This window comes from Hemibagrus wyckioides, linkage group LG01 (assembly GCF_019097595.1).
Source record: "Hemibagrus wyckioides isolate EC202008001 linkage group LG01, SWU_Hwy_1.0, whole genome shotgun sequence".
Classification (NCBI taxonomy): Eukaryota; Metazoa; Chordata; class Actinopteri; order Siluriformes; family Bagridae; genus Hemibagrus; species Hemibagrus wyckioides.
Window position 1 is genome coordinate 13,422,209 of NC_080710.1, and position 22,736 is coordinate 13,444,944.

General features: G+C 36.8%; 1 protein-coding gene across 3 annotated transcripts; it reads right to left on the bottom strand.

Moving 5' to 3' along the window:
* Positions 1-3,189: 3,189 nt before the first annotated feature.
* pde11al (phosphodiesterase 11a, like) lies at positions 3,190-18,280 on the bottom strand. 3 transcript variants are annotated; one of them, XM_058407643.1, is made up of 20 exons: positions 17,009-18,280; positions 15,016-15,174; positions 13,104-13,193; positions 12,595-12,735; positions 12,340-12,404; positions 10,889-11,009; positions 10,333-10,408; positions 9,505-9,572; positions 9,329-9,421; positions 9,171-9,221; positions 7,954-8,100; positions 7,670-7,777; positions 7,411-7,520; positions 7,189-7,279; positions 5,963-6,063; positions 5,580-5,657; positions 5,434-5,497; positions 5,225-5,332; positions 4,911-4,994; positions 3,190-4,822 (listed from the first exon to the last, which is right to left on the bottom strand). In XM_058407643.1, exons 1-20 carry the CDS (start codon positions 17,753-17,755, stop codon positions 4,577-4,579), a joined length of 2,748 nt encoding a protein of 915 aa, XP_058263626.1. In that variant the 5' UTR covers positions 17,756-18,280; the 3' UTR covers positions 3,190-4,576. The 3 variants fall into 3 exon arrangements, with proteins under 3 accessions (XP_058263626.1, XP_058263694.1, XP_058263759.1); XM_058407711.1 differs by having other exon boundaries at positions 3,192-4,822; positions 5,258-5,332; XM_058407776.1 differs by lacking the exons at positions 3,190-4,822; positions 4,911-4,994; positions 5,225-5,332; positions 5,434-5,497 and having other exon boundaries at positions 5,574-5,685.
* Between the last annotated feature and the right edge of the window lie 4,456 nt (positions 18,281-22,736).

Below are 22,736 nucleotides of genomic sequence, written 5' to 3' on the forward strand. Positions count from 1 at the left end.
GTTATCCCCTTAAACATGCAGGACCTATCAGTGGCTCCTGACTTAACCTGAATATAACAGTGGAATACTTAATGAATGAGGTATGGTGATAATATATATGATGGTATGTAATAGAGATGTTTATACAAATATATGAAAAATTGTGTGTGCGTGTATGTGTGTGAGTGTGTGTTTCATTACTAAGAAAACGTATACAGATTTCCTTAACATCTTGTTGGAATTGGAATTTTGCCATGAAATTTCAGGTCAGTTCCTCAATATGTGTACCCTTGAGAGATGACTGTAATACTGGCAAAGAACACACCTCTGTGTAATGTGCTGATCTCACTCTTGTGGAACGGACAAGCTATCCAGTTGGAAAGCTTGCAAATAATTGTCTCTAATGTATTAGAGAGTTCTGATTGTGCTTAAAGCTGGACTGCAGAAGATAAAATATATTCAAACCTCCTCGTAAATCAACAAATTTAAATTGTGGAAACTATTAAATATTGTTGTTACACATTCAGTCCCAGACACTAAACAAAAAATGTTTAGTCCTTACATATACAATTGAATGACGAAAAGAGACAAATGCTATAAAACTGTAAAAGGTTTTTTTTTCACAGTCTGTATTGCAGACTGTAAAGAAAACTTTTATAAATGCTGAATACTGTTGATTATAACTAAGTTTTAAGACAAATTGTAATTTAAGTAAGAGATGCAGAGACTTTTACTGATGAGTATAATAACATGGCCTTGATGTGTACACTGATGTAAAATTCTGAATTACACCTACATATGCTGTTATTAACCATGTATAAAAAAAATAGTATTACATAATGTGAGGCATGGAAACTTCACTCAGATGAATTTTTCAGCATCATGTCAAAGCTTGGAAATCTCTTTTAGTGCAGTCTGCCTGCTGAAATTTTAATTCCTTGCTGTGCTGGAGCACATTCAGGCTCTCGTTTCTCACATTTGAAGAGTCTTTGAACAGTTTGGACTTGAGTACGTGTCATTACAGAGCACAGTACACATAAGCATACAGACACAAGGTCAATGCATCAGACTTAATGGTTGAGAAAAGGTTTGTCTTGGTGAAATAATCATCCTCCAAAATCCTCTAACAGTCTAATTAAGTGGTGTTGAAGAAACGGAATCACAAATTCATGTGTAACTGAATTTTTGAGCTAGTTGGAAGAAATGTATTGAAATATGAGAAAACTTCTACACCGGAAGCATAGTAGATCATCATGGGGTGTACAGTATAAATAAATAAAATAAATCCTGAATTATATAAGGTTCTTCTTTCTAGAGAAAAATGTTATATAGCCAGCATATTCTTGTTCTTTAACAGGCAGTGGTGTTGTTTTCTGCACTTTCAATCTTTTTTTTCTAGCCAAACGATAGACACCAAACAAAAACCACTTTATTATAAAGTGTTATTGATTCCTAAATGTACTGTAATATGTTTTACCAAACAAATTTTTGGTATAATCTTAAACCTGAAGCCTCTCATACAAAATCCTCTGAATTCACAGTGTGATTTAATTTATGAATATTTGATATCAGACTGGTAACCATGTCATTTGTAATAAAACCATTCTAAAGGCAGCTACCAATTGATGTAAGTAATCAAGCAAATGTCTTTGGAGTTGAATTTATTCTCTGTGTCATATGCTCTAACCTGAATAAGTCACTTTGTTATGGTTTCCTTTCCAAATTATTGCAATTTCTTAAACTGGATATGAACATTAATAATAAAAAAAAACCTGCTTGAGTAAACAGTATCTGTAGATAGATATCTGTAGCAGATATCTCTAGCTGTAGATAATCTATAGCAGTGTACATACAATTCCCTAAACACTCCATTCCCAATGCATTATAGATGCATTAAATATACATTATGCATCATTAAACCCTGCCACTATTTTTCACCCATAGGTCTTTCACATTTAAAATAATTACCTAATTAAAGGAATCTGCTGTGTTTTCTGTATGTTTAGCTCATTTATCTTAAGATGTAAAGAAGTTATAAGATTTTATACCAGTAAAGACAGAACACTGCTGTGGAACAAAATGAAGAGCAAAATACAGATCTATAGTATGAAAGCACTGGAGCATTGGATCATTACAAGGTCAGTTCTTTTGTTAATGCAATACACAGTATGTAAAACATAAAACCTCTATCTATCTATCTATCTATCTATCTATCTATCTATCTATCTATCTATCTATCTATCTATCTATCTATCTATCTATCTATCTATCTATCTATCTATCTAGCTAGCTAGCTAGCTAGCTAGCTAATTCCTGTTTCCATCTTTAAAAGTTTGGAGAAAGGCAAAGTAGTTGTGCTGAATAATAGATTATAAAGTGTTGGGCTGGTTTTTGCCTGGTTAAACTCTAAAGCTTCTTTCTGCTGAGTTAACTCCTAGCTTTATTAAAATCACTACTTCAAACACTTCCTATTCTCAACACCCCTTAACCAGACCAAATGCCTACATGCAGTCTTAAACTCTTAAGACGTAAATAAGGTAAACAGTGTTTAGAAAATTTTGAACCCTTAATATTCCTGCTATTGTCCCTCTTGGAGAACCCTTACTTTCTAGAAAAAAAAAATTCTAAATAGAACCATTTTTGGAAATGTATAAATCCAATGAAACTTCAAGAACCTTTGGAGAACCTTTTTTTGCTTTGAATGTACTCAGGTAAAAGTGAAGTTGGTCCTCTAGCAATGAATTAATAATAAAAAGTATGCTTTTGTTTAAATCAATTTAAATGTCTTAATATAAAAATAAAATATTGGTTCCACCATATTTCAAATCCAAATACGCAAAAATGGGTTCATAAACAATGTTTACATTTGTCTTTGAGTGAATTTAGCTATTGTTTATTTTGTGAATCCAATATACACATGCCAACAGCAAAGAAATAAATTAATACATTTTAAAAATTACTTTGTCAGTGCCTCAATTATTAAAGGCTGTTTTATCTATAGACACTTATAAAAAATTACAAATCTTCATTAAATCAAATTCAGTATTCCTGCTTACTCTACAATCATATAATAATAATAATAATAATACAATACAATAAAAAATTACCTGCCCTGCTTATCTCAAATACTAGGACTATTTTACAATCATATAATATAATATAATATAATATAATATAATATAATATAATATAATATAATATAATATAATATAATATAATATAATATAATATAATATAATATAATATCTGTTTACATGTATCATTATACTGTATTGGTCATACTATTACTATTGACTGCCATATACGGATCCAGAAAATGTGTTCATAAATCATAAATCAGATTAAATAAAAACAAAGAATTTAGCATTACAGCAAATTTTATTTACAAAACTTGTCTTTTTTCTAAACATTAGAGAATCATATAAGTGCAAAAATAATAACACAATCATCAATTTTTCAGTAAGGCAGACAATGCTTGGAGCACAACAGTATGCATGCTGGTAACTTTAGCAACAAACTGCAGTACATCTGTAAGGTTTACACCCCCATTAAAAGCAGGAAGCTATTTCAAAGCAACAGACTGCAGCATGCAATACTGTGGATTTCATTTGCATTCACAGTGCTGGTACAAATGTTGTGGCAGTTTAAGTGCAGTTCAGAAAGGAACTTTGCAGGTGTCGTTTGGTGAAATGAAAACATTACATGCTGATAATCACATGCAAACAAACTGATTCATATGTGTAGCCTGTAAATTGACACATTACTTTGGTGAGAATGATTCATTCTGTCACCAGTCCTTCATATAAGATATTTGTCATCTTATATACGTCAAAATCAAACAACCACTGCATAAGCCATCTGGTACTTATGAATGTCTATATTACTAAAAGAAAGCCATAAATAACTTAGTAATAAAACAACACTAAAAGCAAACACAGTGTTTAACAATTTATATATTCATTAAAGCTAGGATGTAGTTAATTTAAACTCTCGTATCAATGTGTCAACTACTACACTGGCTGAAACTGAACAATAAATCAATCAACCAAAGTAATGAGGCGTCATGAATGAATTTCACTAAAGTCCATGTTTAGTGTCACTCGGTAAAAGGCATTTGTCTGAATAAACAGCAGACCTCTACATAGAATAAGTTTGTAGTCATGAACAAAAAGTCAGTGAGTGCTAAATATCACAGTTCTTTAAATTCACAGTGAATTAAATGTTGATCTGCAGTAATATGATCTTATGACCAATTATCATGGTATAACCATGCCATCACAGTATTAACCTTAAGAAGTTGCTCATTGTCTTCTTTCATTTCAGTGCAATAGTAACCATTCCCTTCCCCAAAGCTCAGCACAGTATAATATGCAGTATGTTCGTATCCTTCTTTGTTTTTTCTGAAACAGGTCAGATTGATTAGGTTATACTGTTTACAGACTATTAGCAAGGCTATTAATGTTTTATTATATATAAGCCAAAATTAGTATGCTGTTGAAATCTTAAAGCCTTTGCACTGAAGCTTTTTTCTTTTACTCTCCCTCCCCTGTTCACCCTGATTCGCCATCAACACTGACTTCTGATTCGTTGCTGTCTTCTAGATTGACTCCACCCTGTGGGTGAACTCTATGCTATGACTGGTTGCTGCAGGTTCACATGACTGTGTAAGGGTGGAGTCTGTACATTCAGTTGATTTTTCTTCTTCCACTTTTGCACATGGATTGGAAGTCTCTGAGACTTGGCAGGCTTGCTGATAGGACAAACAGAGTTCCTCCCATTTTTTTCGATTGGCATGTATCCCATCTACCATTGGCTGGAGCTTCCTATTCAGCTTCACCAAAGCCTTTTCAAAAGATGACTTCATTAGCTATTAAGCCAAAAATACCAGTAGGTAAAATAATTTGGTTCATTTGTTTTGTTTTGTTTTTTACCTCATACAGTGGCTTACAAATCTTATCGATCCATTCAAGCTGAAGTGCAGGAAGTTCATCTTTACGATTGCGATCAAAAATGGCCTTGGAGAGAAGGGACATATGGACCATGGTTTTTTTTTTTTGGTTCTTTGTTTCTTTGTTTTTTTACAATATATTACCATTGTAGTATGACTGATTGTCTTCAGCATCTTTATAATTATTACCAGTAATAGATACATTTTCCAATGGTACAGGCTTATATTAAAGTCCCTACATTCCTAATGCATTATTACAAAGGATTATGGGCTTACAAAATTAAGACAGAGACTCACTTTAAAAGCCCAATAGAGAGCAAAAGCACTCACAGACGGTGTGAGCTTCAGCTCAAATCGCTCCCTGTCACCTTGTTCAAAGAACTCACTAGTCACCAACTCTGCAACCTGCAGTAAGAGACAACACTACAGTGAATTTACATTCGCTACATACTGATGCTTCATCTAACAACCAAATAAATCTTAGAACAGAAATAAGACAAACGGACCTGTTTAGATATCTCCCATGGTCGAGTCACAGCACCCACATCACATGCAGTCATAAGCATAGACCTGTTATGGAGGCAGTATCATGTTTGTGCTTATGGTTTAACATAAATAGCTTTCTATATCTTTAAAATAAAGAATAATTGACCTGAAAATGTCTCGGTGCTCCTGATTTGACCAGCTGAAGTCTCCAGCCAAAACATACTCGAAGAACTTGGTTCTTTTTCTTTTAAGGAGAATAAAAACGGGACATGCTAGTGTTTGTAAGACAAAGGATAAAAGATAAGGGCAGGCTTAAAACTGAAAAAGAAAACATATTCATATGCATATACATACAGCGCCACACTTAAGTCTGACCAAAGAAAACTAGGCTTCTAACATGCCTCTGTTCTAGTGGCGCCCCTCTGTGGATGCTTTATATATTGTATTTTTAAGGATGCAGTGATGTATTTAAAGTGCATTTGTGCAATTTCGCCAGGGAATATTAACGTAATGCTATGGAGTTCTTAGTGCATGGTCTGTAAAACTTACTGGAAATACAAGTTGAGATCTGTAGACAGGATGGCCTGCTTCAAGAGTTGCATCATGTTGCTGTACTCTTTAGAGCTGAGATTGGCAAATATATTGTGCCCCTGTTGGAAATAACAGAAATAATGAAAAGTCAATAATGATCAACATAGAGATGGAGATTATGATTATGACTGAATTTCCAGGGAAATTTATTTCAAAATGAGCTGAACAGTAGTGACACAGACAATATGTACAAAATGGCACAGTAAAAATAAATTCAAAATGTAGGCTCATTCTGATAGCTCAGGATTACAGTGCTTAACAAGAGATTAGATTTGTTTGAAGGAGTCTAAGTTCCAAGCTAAGATCAAAGAATAACGAATCTCAGATGTTCTGTAATGAACAAATTTAACAGATTTGTGATTATGTGTACATGCATGTGACAGCCTGAATATGCAATACAAGTTGAATATGGTATGTTTCCACAAAGTGAAACATTTAGAGATGGAAGCTTTAGATTCATACAGACAGTAAATATGCTGGTTAGACTGTGCTTGTTTTAGATGAAAATATATCTTTTATTTGTTGGTTTTGCAAATCACCATCACTAAATTCATAAATAGTTTACTAAGCACCTATCACTACTACAGGATGCAAGTATTGCTGTAAGGCAAGAAATGCTGTAAGACAGCTTCATTTCTAATCAAAGACAGAGAGAAAGCAGCATATGCACAAAGCAGCATATGTAGACCTTGAACATTCCTTCCCTCTGAACTTCAAAAGAGGAATTTTCATCTCTAAGGATGACCAAATCCTGATGCAATGTGTGCATATACTGTAAGTCCTAGCTGGCTCAGTTCTACAAATAGGCATAAGACTTTGTTATTCAAATCGACACAGTCCTCCATGCTTTTTTAAACAAGTCCTGCCTTTATGAAACATTCTTCCTCTCTCTACTTCAATGGCACAGGCCCAGAGGGTCTCTTCTTACCTTAGTTAATTGGCTAAAGGAGCATATTATACAGCAACAGGAAATCAATACAGAGGTTGGTAATGATTTAACAGCTGGGAGCTAAAGCACCCAATTAATCAACACTGGCAGGTCTTTAAATTTTCCCCTATTGCCAAAATATACCAAAGGAAAAAGCTTATGAGCTTAGGAAAGTGGTAGTGGATCATTTCCTATGGGGTATATGATGTACAGGACAGTACTGATCTTTTTAATGCAATGCAAACATAACAGTCACCTCACTCTGCAGGATCATAACAGCATGGTTGAAGTGGTGATGTTCAAGAGTCGCTGATGTTCCATACAGCAATGCCAGTGGCGATCCTGACCTGCAGTTGCAATACAAATCACTAACAAATAACTACAAATAGCTTCAAAACAATAAAACAATGCTGCCTTTTAGCAAGATGCCTCTCTGTTAAATAGACATATATTTGCAAAAGATGGGTTTTGGGCTCACTTGGCTTGAAAAGCATTGTTGGTGCCACGATGATCCAGGTCATGGCACAGACATCCAACCATCAGTGCCAGAATCTCTGTGTCTGTTAGAACATCCTGGAATCCTGCAGTCTGACAAAGGACAGAAATAAGCTCACTGAAAAACATATGTATGTCTGTTACCTGTATTCAAATGGTTTAAATCATAGCTTTTTCCACTTGCTTATAATCACTGTCTTGAAAAAAAATTGAAAAGGCTCTTCTCTTTTGAAAAGACTCACAGTTATCATGATGAACATACACTGAGAGACATTAAAAGCATGTCTCCAGTTATGATAGGCCACAGTACGGTAGTTCTTCCTCACAGTGAGCAGCCAGCGGCACAACACCTGAGCAGGCGAAAGAAGAAAGTGTGACTAAGTTTTGATAATATTCCCTACTACTGAGTATTCAATCAGGCTGAGTAAATCTTGAGCAGCTCAGACTTTGCTTGTCTGGGGATGCATTAGTAAGTGATGACTAATACAGATGGGAGTATGACTTCTTCCATGCCTCCTCTCCTCACCTCATAATCCATCTTAAATTTTTGCACAACACTAAGCTCCAGAAACATGCGCAGAGAGGCGGTGATCATGGCATCATTGTCCAGGGAAAAGTCATTGAAATGGAACTCGTCGATTCCCAGCTCACTGCTCAGGGGGATCTTAGCAGCCTGGGAGAGTAGACAGAGAAAGTTTAGGGGAAAATGGCCAATAATACTAGACAGCAAATAGCAGTCCTGGACTTACTGGGACCAAATTTCCAGTATATTTGAATTCAACTCAATATTTATATTATTTTTAGTCCCCAAGGCTGATAGAAATCATTGTAGTAAGACAACTGAAAAGAACATCACACAACTAGAGCAATGTTTTAATTAAACCCATGAGCCAGTAATGCAGGACAGACTTTATCATTATAGACCAAACCAGAATAAGTTCTCCATTCAGTCATAAACACTTTGTTTAACTATTTTTTCCCTGCCAGGACCATTTTAAATGCTTTTATTTCTAAGTTTAAACATTTCTATAATAGAACCACTGGCTGAGTGCAGTGAAACCTACCAGAGACAAAACATATCTAAATCAAAAGACTCTATTCAATACACCAGACAGCAAACATTTTACAGACCAAATCACAGGAAGTAGGATAGACCATGAGGGCTTTTTAAAATGACATTGGCTTTAGCATGATGTGTGTAGTTTCATTAAAAAATCACATCATTCAACAGCAACAGTCTAAATACCACCTGCTGGATTACTGCAGAATGTGGGATAAAAAAGCAACATTAATAGAAATGAATAAGCACTGTGTTCATGGGTTGTGAAACATGCACACACAGGTCCATGTACACATTAGTACTTCATCTGTACAAATTTCAGCCTTGTAAGATAGAGAGGAGTTAATGTCTTCCCAATGACAAATGAGTTAAATATGCAGTAATAACATTCCAACAATCCAAAGAATTTATATAATCAGTTTGAACTATGGCTTTACATCACTATCTGTCTGACTTGCACTCACATTTTAAGCAAGATGTAGTCCTAAAGCTCATATATTAGAATGTTTCACTAATGGGATTAACAAATTTTCTACTACCAGAGCTCTACAAAAACACTATGCTTTCTAATAAACATCTGCTGCAGGTAATAACTAAATCTATACAAAAACAGGCAAAGGATGACAACAATGTGGTTGTTTTTGATTTGATGGTTTTGTGTGGTTGATTTTGTTTGATGTTACCTTTAGTCTATCCACTTCAGCTTTTGAGCATGTAGCATGATAAGATAGCATCTGAGGGCACAGACGTAAAGTAAATATATACTTTAGCTTCACTCCATTACCTAAATGTCCAATCCATCACTGATCCAATGCGTATAAAGACATTACATTCTGCTTACGTCCAGAGCCACAGACTGTTTTGCCCAAGCTTTCTTCACTTGGTTGTACATCATTGTATTATTGATGCCAAGGCCACAGAAAATAACAAAAGCCTGTCACAAACACAATGAGTGATTATAATAAAATCTCCATTATCTACAGAAATAAAACATTAATAATACCGCAAAACTCACACCTCAAATAATCTTTGATCTGCATCATTAAAGGTCTTCCTGTCCAAACGATTAAGAATCTGGGCAACTCCTTGAACAAATAAGAGACTTTTTAGATGTAGAGTATTTTATGGAAGTAATTTGTAGTTTCAGCTGCTCACTAACTCAAATTTGGCAAGCAAAAGTCTGTCCACAAGGTTGAGCTCTTATTCAAATAGCTTTTGTCTGTTAAAAGAAAGAAACTGAAACACTCCTACACATATACAGTGTAATGCATATGTCTGTGAGATGTACTATGGTGGATAAACATTCATTGCAGCAGTTTAGGTAGCAAGGTTCAGCAATGTTGCTTTTTAAACACCTTAATATTTGAAGAGGGTCTAGAAACTACACAAACCAAACATATCTAGCTAACTGCAGTGCTGTGGTCTGACACTGACAATGATGAACTGACTCTAGATGATGATTAATACAAACTGCTCATGGAAAAAGAGTAGCAGCATTTCTAACTGTAACCTTCAAGATGGACCATTTGATGTATATGATAAGTATAAAGAGTATTTAAAACCTACAGTACTGCTGCGGTGCCTTATACACACATACACTATAAAAAACACTGAATCCTAAAACTCAATCAAAGTTTTTAAAAAAACAGTTGTCATTGTTTAACATAGCTGTAACAAGTAGTAGTTCACATCCAATGATGGATAGGCTAGGGCAACTGTATACTTACTAAAGGTTATTAACATGGTAGGGTAACTTCATAGCTAATAAGGGCAACAAGAAGGTATGTCTACCTAATAAACAGGCATATGTACATATATGCATTAATCATAATGCAGAAAACTCACCAATTATTTGATGGGTTCTGTTCCAAATGGGGACACACAGCACTGACCTGATGTGAAAGCCTGAGGCCTGGTCAGCCTGTGAACAAACACATACAAGGGTGTGTGGTTATATATTTTTTTTATTAATGTTTAACCTACAGTATGCCATTCATTTTGATTACTGTTTGCTATTTGGATTCGTCTTTGAGACAACAGATAATGAACTCATCTTTAGGTTGTATTAAAGCAGAATGGTCTTCCTGGAAAATTTAAATACATCTAGAAGAAATTGGTGCTATGATATAGATCACTGAAAACTTTCATGCAACCAGTGTGAGAGAAATATTAAAGTGAGAATAATATTAAATTAAAGGTAACTGATAGAATAGTATGTGGAGTCATAGCACTCTGCAGTGCTATACATGTGTGACACTATGTACACAGAATGGCTTGACTAATAAATAATGAACAACAGTGCTATTCGAGCAGCACTATTATATCAAAAACGATTACAATTAAAATATATACCCTAATTATCAATATGTGTGTGTGTGTGTTGGTGCATGCATGTACACACCTCAGAATCAAAGCGGGGATCCTGACACACATCGCTTATGTTAACAGGCAGGCCTGTAGATGCCACCAATTCAGCAATGCTGTTATTGATCAGCCAGTCAGAACAGGACACTTTCTCCATGCTGACATCAAATCAACACACAGAAACACACACACACACAGAGAGAGAGAGAGAGAGAGAGAGAGAGTGAGAGAGAGAGAGAGGGAGAGAGAGAGAGAGAGAGAAATAGAGAGAGAGAGAGAGAGAGAGAGAGAGAGAGGGATTTCCATACATTATTCAGTATAGTGAAACTAATAGGAAATGTATGGAGCCATAAGAGTGAAGAATGTGAGAAAGGTCCTGAAAGAACGGTAATGTTTTTATAGCAATGATTTCTAGAGGGTTAAACATAGAAACAAATACTCACCTATCAACCTTACAAATATTAGTGAACTCAACTTAAAGATAAGCTTTGTTTCAGCTCATATGCTGTCAAGACAATGGATTAATTCAAGTTTAATTTTCACAAACTTCAATTCAATATCCAAAATTTGTTATGACATTTGTAGTTAAAGAGATAATTCACATAATTTAATGGGACTATCGGAAATGTTTTATACTGTACATAAAATTACAGTGGGGTTATATAGCAGATTGTCTAGTGCAAATTAAACTAGTGCAAATGAAAGGAATTTGTAAGAGGTAAATCTGTGAAATAAAGTGTAAGGATGTGTAACTGTCTAGATAATTATGATACAGCAGCATCAGTTTAAAACACTGTGTACTGTGCAAAAATGGGAAGTTTACCAAAACTGAATCGCTTACTTCTTTTATACACTATATGTCTAAATGTTTGTGGACACCTGACCATCACATCATTCTTCCCCAAACTATTACCACAAAGCTCGAAGGAAACAAGTGGATGTGTTTGTGTGCTGTAGCATTACAATTTAATTTAATTTAAAGTGTAGAAACTCAGGGCTCCTAAGTATCGTAAATATAAATGCAATTGTTGTAAGATAGTCTGAATCCTCATGACACCACAGCCATATGTGGCCGAGAACAAAATTGGCTGTGCTCTCTGCGAGGGAGGGATGACAATAAAAGTGACACTGACTAGTTGCCATTTTTCAACTCATGTATGTAGAAGAGAAGAGATTACCTGTGTGTTGTGAGTCAATTTGTGATGTAGCATGTCTAGCTGTTTGAAAGAATGCCTCATATGGCCTCATATGTCTTGGTGGAAGCATGTGCTTGTACTCAACCTGACTGATAACTGTTATGTGATAGGGGAGTGCTAGCAAGTGGGTAGGAATGTGCAAATGACCATTGCAAAACAAAGGGGGATAAAAATCCTAATAAATATGAGATCTTTAAATTTTTGGCTTTTTATAATCCAAAATCTTTCATACACCTGATCTATACCACCACAGTTGCCTTTATTTATATATCACATGAAATAAAGCCTTCACCTTATGTCATGATCCATATTGCAGTATGGAGACATGAGCTCAAATGTCTTTGAAAACTTTACCACCTGCAAGATATAGGAGGATCTGAGTAAACAGAAAGTATTGCATGACATGAGCGATTGTTTCACAAGAAACTTCATGTACTATTCAAGAATTTCTCTAAATAGGTAGATAGAAAGATACATACAACTGAAAAGTGTAGAAAGTGATAAAAAGGCATGAAAGATTTGTTCTAAATATAAATGAGCATCTTACAGGTGAGTGGATATCCTCTAGAAGCAGTACAGAGCAGCGCTCACACTGCAGCAAGGTTAGTGCTCGCTGCATGATCTTTCTCACTATCTTCTCCAGGTCTGTCTGTTCCTCAAACAGATCGTTCACCACCTCCAGAAGAGCCTGCAGAAAACACACTCCCTTAATTTTCTCATTGCACCACAGTGTATATAAAAAAATCCTCTAGGGTAGAATTTAAATCAAGCTGAAACATCCAATCCATACCACATATTGTAGTATTTAATAAGAGTTCACATAAAAAACCTGATAAGCTCATTTTAAAACAACAACAACAACAACAAAACAGCTATTTCCTTTTTTTCTGCTCACCTTTCACTAGATTAGCACTTCACAACATATCACGGAATACATTCTTAAAATCAATCTGTTCAGTAGAAACCAGACTGAGAATCAACCTGGAATTTGGTGTGCATTATTTATCAATGTTCTTCAGGCTGTGAACAGAACCAGTGTGTAACTCAGATTCTCACCCGGCTCCTATCGTATTCTTTGCGGGACTCAGAGAAGAGTTTGGCATTGGAGATCGATATACCACAGAAGGGTAGGTACATCTGTAACACCTAAGCAGAGAACAAACAGAGAGAGAGAGAAAGAGAGAGAGAGAGAGAGATATGCAATAGCAACACTTTTGTGGGGTGGCAAGAAAAAACTCCTTAACATGACTTGGGGATGAAACCCTGAGAGAATCCGTATTTAAAAAAATTTTTATCAATCAAAAAAATTTTTTCGATCGTTAATCTTCTGCTCTTTTTTTCTTCAAAATTGGATATAACAGGTTTTATAATGTTGAAAATATTGAAACCATGTTAACTGCTTTGTACAAAAGATCATTCCTCATGTGTAATCTCTTCTGTTGAAGCATGTGTTCAGATGAAACTCTGATGGATTTGAAGGTTTTGCAAACTTTGGAGTCAATACTAGCTTGAGCAGACATTGTCATTAAAGAGGACAAACCAAATCATATAATATTTGAAACCTGAATATGAAGGTACCTATTTCAATGATTTTACTTTTCACTAGTGCTCTCAGATATTTGGACCCCACTGTGTGTCAGTATATAGGTCAAATTATCCACTGAATCAAGACTTTGGTATAAACTGCTTTTGAAAAGTTCAATACTTGGTTAAAATATTTGTTAGTGCAAATTATTTACTTAGATTTTATAGCTATAACTACAGACTGTTTTCAATGTGTATGCATAATAATGACTGTAAAAATGTCTTCAAGATAACAAACACCATCAGTCAAATCTTCTACTCAAATCTCCCAATACAGAAATACAGAAGTATTTCAGGCAAATTTATTACATTTTGTTGATTACATATTTATTATATGACATGATTAAAGAACTGCGTGGTTTGCAATATTTTACACAGATTTCATGGACCTCATTACTGTAAGGAATTCAATCAACAACATTATACCTTATTACTTCATTTAAACATACTGGAAATGTACTGCTGAATCCAGTATACAGCTGGCTGCAAGTGTGCTCTACAAGCTGATTCACCACCTTTAATCTTTATGAGAATATTGAAAATGATAACAGATAAAATTATTTCTAATTTCCACTAAAACAACTCTCTAAATTAGAGTCTCTAAATTGCCCGTAGTGTGTGATTGCATAAATGAATGTGTGTGTCCGTCCAGGGTGTGTCCTGCCCGTGACCTGATGATAAATCAGATAAGTGGTACAGACATTGGAATGGAAAAAAAAAATTATTTGTATCATGATAAACATTACACCCATGCAGTGTCCTGAATTCTGTTAATTATTAGAATATTTTACACTTACCGATGGATAAACCTTTCATCAAAATATGCTATTTATATATATTTGCTCATTTTCCAGATATTTGGCAATAATTAAAAGAATACTGTGTTGACATGTCTACATAAAATGTTTAAGTGTATATTGTTATGTTTAATGTGAATTAAGGGTCAAAATGCAGTGTCTTTCATCACAAAACAACAGGAGAGAGTGTAAATACTATTTACTATTTACTGGGGGGTTTCATTCTTTCAGCAGTACAGTCTCCCCTCTAAGAAATGTTTATAGCTTTTATGTATTGTTACGACAGTGGGAAAATAATTTTATAATGATTAGCATGAAGAAAAACCAACTACAAAAATGTATTACTTTAAAATATAGTATAGTGGTTATATGCTATATGAGCAACCTTTTCAATAGCATGATACTTCCACAACGGTCACACAAAACATGTAAACAACTAGCTGGTTCAACCTTTCAGGTGGGCTTTAAATCTCTAAAAATGTTTTGTTTTCTTGTTACCAATAGGGAAGCTCAAGAATGACAGTAAAAAGAGATACAGGTTCAGAGTTTGAGTATATTCCTAGCAGAGAGAGGATGATTCAGCTCACCTTTTCATCATCCTCAGTGAAGGGAGTTCCACTGGGTTTCTTGTTGATGGCCTGCACCACTCCGATCACCTCTCCATCACTATTACAGATAGCCATGCACAGGATTGACTGAGTCTTATAACCTGTCAGCTTGTCAATCTCATCACTAAACCGATGATCCTGTGGAATATACAACAGTTACAAAAATATATCTTTTGATTTTTGTCCTAAGAAACATATTTCTAGATGCTTAAGTTTTGCTTTTTGAAGTTGTTTAATGTTTTTTAATATGCTGCCTAAAAAAAACTCCTCTGCTGTGACAAACATATGACTTTTCAAACTCTTAATATCTCTGAGCTACATGTCAGGGAACTTTTCCTGTTTATTTGGCAGTTCAAAAATGTTCTATTTTAAGTAATTGCATCACTTTCCTCCTTCATCTAGGGACGCTGTTTGAAAAAGGGAGTCTTCCATAAAGAATATCAGTAACAAAGTGTTTGATGTGGTCTATCTAAGTATGCATAACTACAATTTTTATTTACAGTTTTTGAACCTTCATTCCCAGCTGTCTACAGTGACTAATCATCAATGGAAAGCTCTGTCCACATTCTTGAGTTGACACTGCTTCATCAATACACTATATAATACAAATAGGTTAATACACACACCATGGCAATGTTATAAATCTCCAACTTATTATTCAGTTATTTACCTTGAATCATATTATACACTAACAACTATACAAACATAAAATAAAGTTAACAGGGAAATCAATGTAATTACAAGAATGAAGAATGAAAGACTGGATCTGTTGACAGGCCCTGGAAGCTTAAAGAGCTGGCACTGGGCTTCTTGTTCTGTGGTGACATGGATAAAAGATGCTGCAGATCGAGGACAACAGAAGTTCATTTATTCTAGCATAACGATGTTCTAAGGCCCTGTCCATAGAAAAAAAATGTTAAATGCAGGAGACACTTTATATAGCAAGCTCCCACTGAAACTAACTGTTCCCATTCTGTGTCAAGAAGATAGATCTCCAGTCAGAGAATTAATAAGTTCAGCATCTGACCAATGAGGAAGGCTTGCCCTTGGCCATGTAATAACGATGTCCAGAATTCAGCTACACTGGGACCTAAATCCAGACAGCAGTAAGGAAAAAACAGCACTATAAGCGTGAAGCCTTCAGGAAAAATCAGGTTTCTCGGTCACGTTGACATAATTTAACTAATCGGTTTTTAGTTTGGCCTGACAGTAGCTCCACTGAGTCCCGAGATAGACTAAGAATGGTTTGTGTTTTTTAGGACAGTAGCTCTTGACTACAAACCTGAGAACCTGCGCTGTAATGTTTCATGTTTTTTGACTTCATGAGCAGGGAATCTGTGGGTTATGAACTTGTGCTAATGAGCATGTAGCCCATGTACTTCAAAATAATTAAAAGTGAATGAGTGTGAAACACATAAATCATGTACTCATGTAACTATGTATGTATTTCACAGTCAATCACAGTTTCACAGTTGAGATTCATCAGACGAGGCTATAAGGTTCAATGTTTTGTGCATTCTGTGATGCTTTTCTGCTCACCACAATTGTACAGAGTTGTTATCTGACTTACTGTAGCCTTTCTGCCATCTTGAACCAGTCTGGCCATTCTTTGTAGACCTTTCTCTTTAAAATGTGCTTCCTACAGAGCTGCTATTCACTGGATGTTGTTTTTTCTTAATTGCACCATTCTGAGTAAACTCAAGAGTCTGTTGTGTGTGAAAATCCTTTGAGAGCAGCTTTTAGAAAAAAATACTTAAACCAGCCCAGCTATCACCAATTATCATCCCATGGTCAAAATCAATGGGATCACATTTTTTCCCTTAATCTGATGGTTGATGTGAACATTACCTGAATCTGCTGGCCCAAATTTGCATGATTGGCTGTTTGGATAATTGCATACTATACTATATATCAATACTATATATCATACATAGTGTACACACACACACACACACACACACATGAATTTCACCTCATAAGCGTTTGGGACGTTGACAGTCTCGCCGTGTTCGGCAACATAGCCGATGATACCCTTGCCCCAGGGCACTTGCACTTCGGCGAAGGGAATTGCACTAGAGAAGGGTCGCCCCACTGTCCCTGAGTGCACGTTGAGAAACTTGGACACTAACGTTCTCTCGTGCGCAGGACCTTCCACCAGGAACAGCGAGCAGCGGTCTGCGTTCACCATGACGCACACGTTTACCAGGATCTTGTACCCCAGGTTGGTCGTGTCGAGCTCGCCGGAGATGTCCTTGACGAGCTCGAGAAAGAACTCGCGCTCGTCCGACTCTTTGAGCGTGTACTTGTAGTCGAGCGCGCTAGAGGCGTAACACGGCACGTTCACGCGCGACTCCAGCAGCGCGCTCAGAATGTGCGCCGTGGTGGGCGGCAGTGAACTAGCCTTTCGCAAGAGCGCGCGCCGCCTCACGCTTGCCTGTGACTCCCGCGCCGCCACGCTCGCGCGCTCGTCGTAGGTGTGGTGCGTGGCGCTCGCCTTGGAGCGCGCGAAGGTACGCCGCATCTCCGCGTGCGACGAGCGCCGTTTACCGTTGTCTGCATCCTCGCGCTCCTCCTCCGGAGCAGAACTGTCGCACGGCCGCGTCTCCGTCAGGCGTGTACTCATAGCTGCGCGCTCGCCCTTACGGATCACGTAGTTCTCGAAGAGTTCCGGGTGGCGGTCTAGAAACGCCTCCACATCGGAGAAGTCAAAAGTTGTCATTGTTAACAGTCAGATGTTTCAAATTGTGTATTGAAATACGGTGAATCAAAAGGCGCGATTCCTTCGAGTCCAGTGTTTCGACTAAGTGGAGTGATGCGCACCTCACTAGTGAAGCTGCAGCTGGTAGCGCACTGTCACCACATTCACACACACTCACAGAGACACGCGCGCGCGCACATTAATTCATATGTCCCCGTAACGTCGGTCTCTTAGTGAAGACAGTGGAATCAGTACATTAAAAACAAGCGTTATGCAACAAGTAAAGTTTCCGCTCGAAGCAAAGTCTCAGAGCAAGAATTTAGCAAACTCGAAAGCTAAATCTACACTATTTAAGTTATTATTTAAACCACGAGTATAAAGAGCCGTATAACATCATGCACCCATTCCCTGTCAATATATTTTAAGCTAAGACACGTGCAGTGTTCTGTGTATGTTTGCCAGGAGATGGTCGCTGTGGAGTGGAGGTGTGTGGAATATTCTGTGTGTGGATGAAGAGGTGTCACAGGCGATCATTTGAGAGAGTGTGGGTGGATGTACCTAGAGAAAAGAAATGAGAAAAGAAAAGAGACAAGGTTTCTTGACCTTCAGCATTTCTAGTGGACTTCTGTGCAACACATTTACATCAAATGTCTAAGCAGAACTGTCGTGTGTTCTTTTTACAATGTTAACAATATGTCCTCTATATGAAATTGCATCTCTAATAATGAAAATTAATTTTGCTTAGCCAAGTAATTTAACTTAACTATTTTAGCTATTTGTTTGTTGGTTTATTATGACCAGTGAATTTTCAGAGAAATAGTCAAATAAATCTACTAATGAATATAACTAAATAAATTCATGAACTTAACACAATAAAGCAATGGCAACTGCAATTTACTAATATCACCGTAAGGCATTCATTCACTGAGTCATTCATCTTCATCTCTATATCTTGGTCAGATATATGATGGGTCAGAAACAGTGGGCTTGCACAAACATTTACATCTATGGGCAATTTAGTGTATAGCCAACCAAACTGCTAGCATGGTTCTGGAAGGTGGGAAAAAATCAAACAGCCTGGAGGAAACAAGGTGACCCTGGAGAAAACATGACAGACTCCACACAAGCAGTACAAGAACCATTTTCATTTTATCGGTACTTTTTTTTTTCTTAGATCTGTCTATTTACTGTATGTTAGAGAGAAAAGAATAATACAGCTAATAAATCTCATACCAAGTTTGCATAAGCTGCCATATATGTGTTATGGCTATTTCTTCAGTATTTCATTGCTGTTTGCCTGATCTAGCTGACCTTGATGCCAGTTCAAGCCTTTCTTTTAAGTTATCAGTGTCTCATAAACTGACACAAACCTGTCCTTTTGAATATAACATTGAGTTTTTTTTCTCTACATTTGTTTGTATGCAGTCTTGAAAAATTATGTAAAATATTCACTTCATTTCAGAAGCAGAGATTTACTGTAGATCAGTTATGCTTCTGCACTCTGCTGTAATTTGGATATTAATTCTTAGTTTAGACTTTTGAGAAAAATGTGTTTGTGCTGCAAACATTTTATGTATAAATCATCCTTTTTTGCAATATTTAGAGAATGAAGGGTTTCTAAAATAAACTTGCCATACACACAATAATGTTATACTTAGGCATACTAGAATGGTCCTCAAATATCAAGTGTTTAGACCTTGTCCTGTGTATAGAACATATAGACAAACTTAAAACTCTAATATGTAAACTCTGTAGCTAGACCATTGAATGCTTATTATAACTAAATGAATTACTCTGAGGTGGTCCTGAGGCTGTGTCAATAACAGTCTGCAACCACTTAGCTGGACTCTACTGCATTAATGAAACATGTCCCTTAGCAGTGTATTACCCAGCAGCCAGGGGAAAGGAATCACTCCAGGCTCTGTTACATTCAGATTACAGCAGATGTAAATGTGCTGCCAAAATCCCCACAGCCTCTGAGGCAAAGCAAGGTAATTGACTGCTGAACTCAAGTTTGAGGTCTGTAATAAATCCGCTGACAAAGTCTCCTGAGGATTCCAATTAAGGAATGTGATGCAAAATAAACTGCCAACCGAGGATTACAAAACAAATCAGTGTCACTGCTTGCCAGGCATTTCTTTGTGTCACAGGATGATCCAGTAATGCTAACTGGTAGGTGCAAGTGAGATGGTGCACCTTTACAAAGAACAAACTGAGGTTTTAATGCATGAACCTGAAAGAGATGGAAATTTATAATGTTTGTAGCATCTATGGTTATGTGAGCAAATAACTTACCCAAGGTACTTAATTCTTTCAGGCTTATGCAGTAAGATGACTTACCTTGAAGAAAAATAGAAATATACAATTTCAAATGATGTAATTTTCCACCTCTGCATGTTCAGCTTGCAAAGTGAAAAAAAAAAACATGGATGCCCCCATTTTCATCTTTTGTTAGCAACAAGCAAGTGATTGGTGATACATATTTGTATGTTCTATATGTGTTATATAAAGCAACTCATCTGAATATGTAGAAGTGTACCTTGTTTATTGTTTTATACTGTGTGGATTCTATTGGATTTGGCATCACACAGTAGTGTCACTGTAAACAAGAAAGGAAATTATCGCTAAGAAAACTGGAATTTTAATTTTAGGAAGCTTTGTCTTTTACTGGTTGGAGGTTGGGCATTGCAGTGTTATTGTGGTCAAGAAGTCAGTAGCAATGATTGATATTTTAAAGCATTCTGTAAGTAGCAAGTAGTAACAAGAACTAAATCAAAGTAAGAGCTCATTGATTAAAACTCTGCGCTACTGATTTTGCTGCTGATTTAATGATTGACATTTTAACTCCTGGTGCTGCCAATCTGCCTCTTTTGGCATTGGCTAATCAGCTTAGTTGTTAGTTGCTTTAAATAAAAGCATCTACCAAATTAACACATGCAAATGCAAGGTGAAAGCAAACATACACTGATCTGGCATAACATTATGCCCACCTGCATAATATTGTGTTTGGACTCATGGATTCCACTAGCTCCCTCACGGGTGGTGGAAGCTCATGTGGTTAAGGCTCTGGGTTGTTGACCAGAAGATCGGGGTTCAAGCCCCAACTCTGCCCACCATTACCCTAACCCCACCTGCTCCAGAGGTGCTGTATCATGGCTGACCCTGTGACCCCAATCCCAAAGGATAGGATATGTGAAGAAAGAATTTCACTGTGCATTAATGTATATGTGACAAATAAAGACAGCTTAACTTAACTTGAAGGTGTGCTGTGGTATCTGGATCTAACATCTGGTACTAAGATGCTGTGAGGTGTGGCCTCCATGGATCAGACTTGTTTGTCCAGCACATCCCACAGATGCTCGATTGGATTGAGGGCTGGAGATTGTGCTCATTGTACCATTCCTGAACCATTTTTGTTTTGTCGCATGGCACATTATCCATCCTGGTTATTCCTTCAGGCAATGCTATTTCCATGAAAGGGTGTACATGGTCGGCAACAATGCTTAGGTAGGTGGTATGTGTCAAACAATAAAAAATTATAATTTATTAATAAAAGACATGCTTTTTAACCAGCTATGTACTGGTTCAACATCCCCAAAAGATGTTGAATAATTTCTGTTATTGTTTATGTTATAGCAGTGATAAACAGTCATTCCCTCACCAGTCTTTATTATCATAAGCATTCACCCTGTTACTGGCATTGTGAGTTCTGAGAATCCCAACAGTACCTCGGCCACCCATATCTGAGTCAAAAGAGCACAATTGCCCATCCTCTCAAGTTGAGAAGGATAACATACTCTCTCTTCCGTGTCAGTCAATGTGCCAAATGCACTGTGCAGAGTGCTTTCCTCCAGTGTGCTACATTGCCCATTCTCACACTCAATTTATCATAGCCAATCCACCTATAGTGCATGTTTTTGGGCAGTGGGCAGAAACTAGAGCACCCTGAGGAATCCCATGCAAACATGAGTGTAAAACTTCACACAGACATTAACCCAAGTTCAGTATGGGCCCACAGACCCTGGAGCTGTGAGGTGGCAATGCTATCCAATGCTCCACTGTTCTGTTCCAATCTATTCTAAATCAGTTTATATAAGCAAAGCATGCACTGAGTAACTCTCTGCACATTTGTGTGACTCCCTTATAGGTTGTGAGGTTTATAGGTCACTCTACTTTGACCAGGCTGTAACCTGAGCATTGCTCTCACAGGTCTATAGCTCACTCTGCAGTCTCTAGGTGATTACTGATAGGTCTACTCTAGTTTCAGCGTCTCCATTCACAGCTTAGATCAAGCTGTGGGACCTGAATGACCATGTTGACAAGCCACTTTTCATTCAGGGCTCTGATTGTATCTGGAAGTTATAGAATTATTACTCATACTGTTTAATTCCTCATCCTTTTTTCATAGATTTAAAATTCATAGTTTAAAATTTTCCTATTCACTTGTTAATTTGTAGGTGAAAAAAACTGAGTAAGAATGATAAGTTCTTTAATTTGATCCATGAAATCTGCATTGTTTCCAACTATGTTCCTCTGACAGTAGGATTAAAGCTGATCTGTCACAGGCACTGAGCTAATAAGGATCTTCTTTCAGTGCCTTAAACTGCTTTTGAAGACAATACAAAAATTATGCAGCTCTGCTTCCATAGTGTGGCCTTTGGGCAGGATTGGGTGTCACTCGTTGGTTTTTTGTTGCTGTTTGCAGGATCGTCGTCATGACCGGTCTGGGGATTTGAGCCTGTGGGGTCAGGAACAGATTGAAAGGCAGCTCTTGCCTGTCATAGGTAGCCAAGAGCGTAAGAGGGTTTGACCCAAAGGTTTCCTCCTCCAACAGAGCTGTGTCTTTTTCCTTTGCATGAAACAAGAGACTTTTCTGTGGCTGTTGAATTGCCTCCAGAACAGGAGCCAACCAAGGAGCAACTCTTTCCAACATACTACAACAAGGTGAGCATATGATCTACATAAAACACTATGATCATTCTGAATCCTGTTCTGTTGTTTC

Coding starts and splice junctions, on each gene's coding strand:
- pde11al (XM_058407643.1), bottom strand. CDS start 17,755: ATGACAACTTTTGACTTCTCCGATGTGGAGGCGTTTCTAGACCGCCAC. Junction 12,405..12,594: donor TAGAGGATATCCACTCACCT/GTAAGATGCTCA, acceptor TATATCTTGCAG/GTGGTAAAGTTTTCAAAGAC. Junction 10,409..10,888: donor ATCCCCGCTTTGATTCTGAG/GTGTGTACATGC, acceptor GTTTGTTCACAG/GCTGACCAGGCCTCAGGCTT.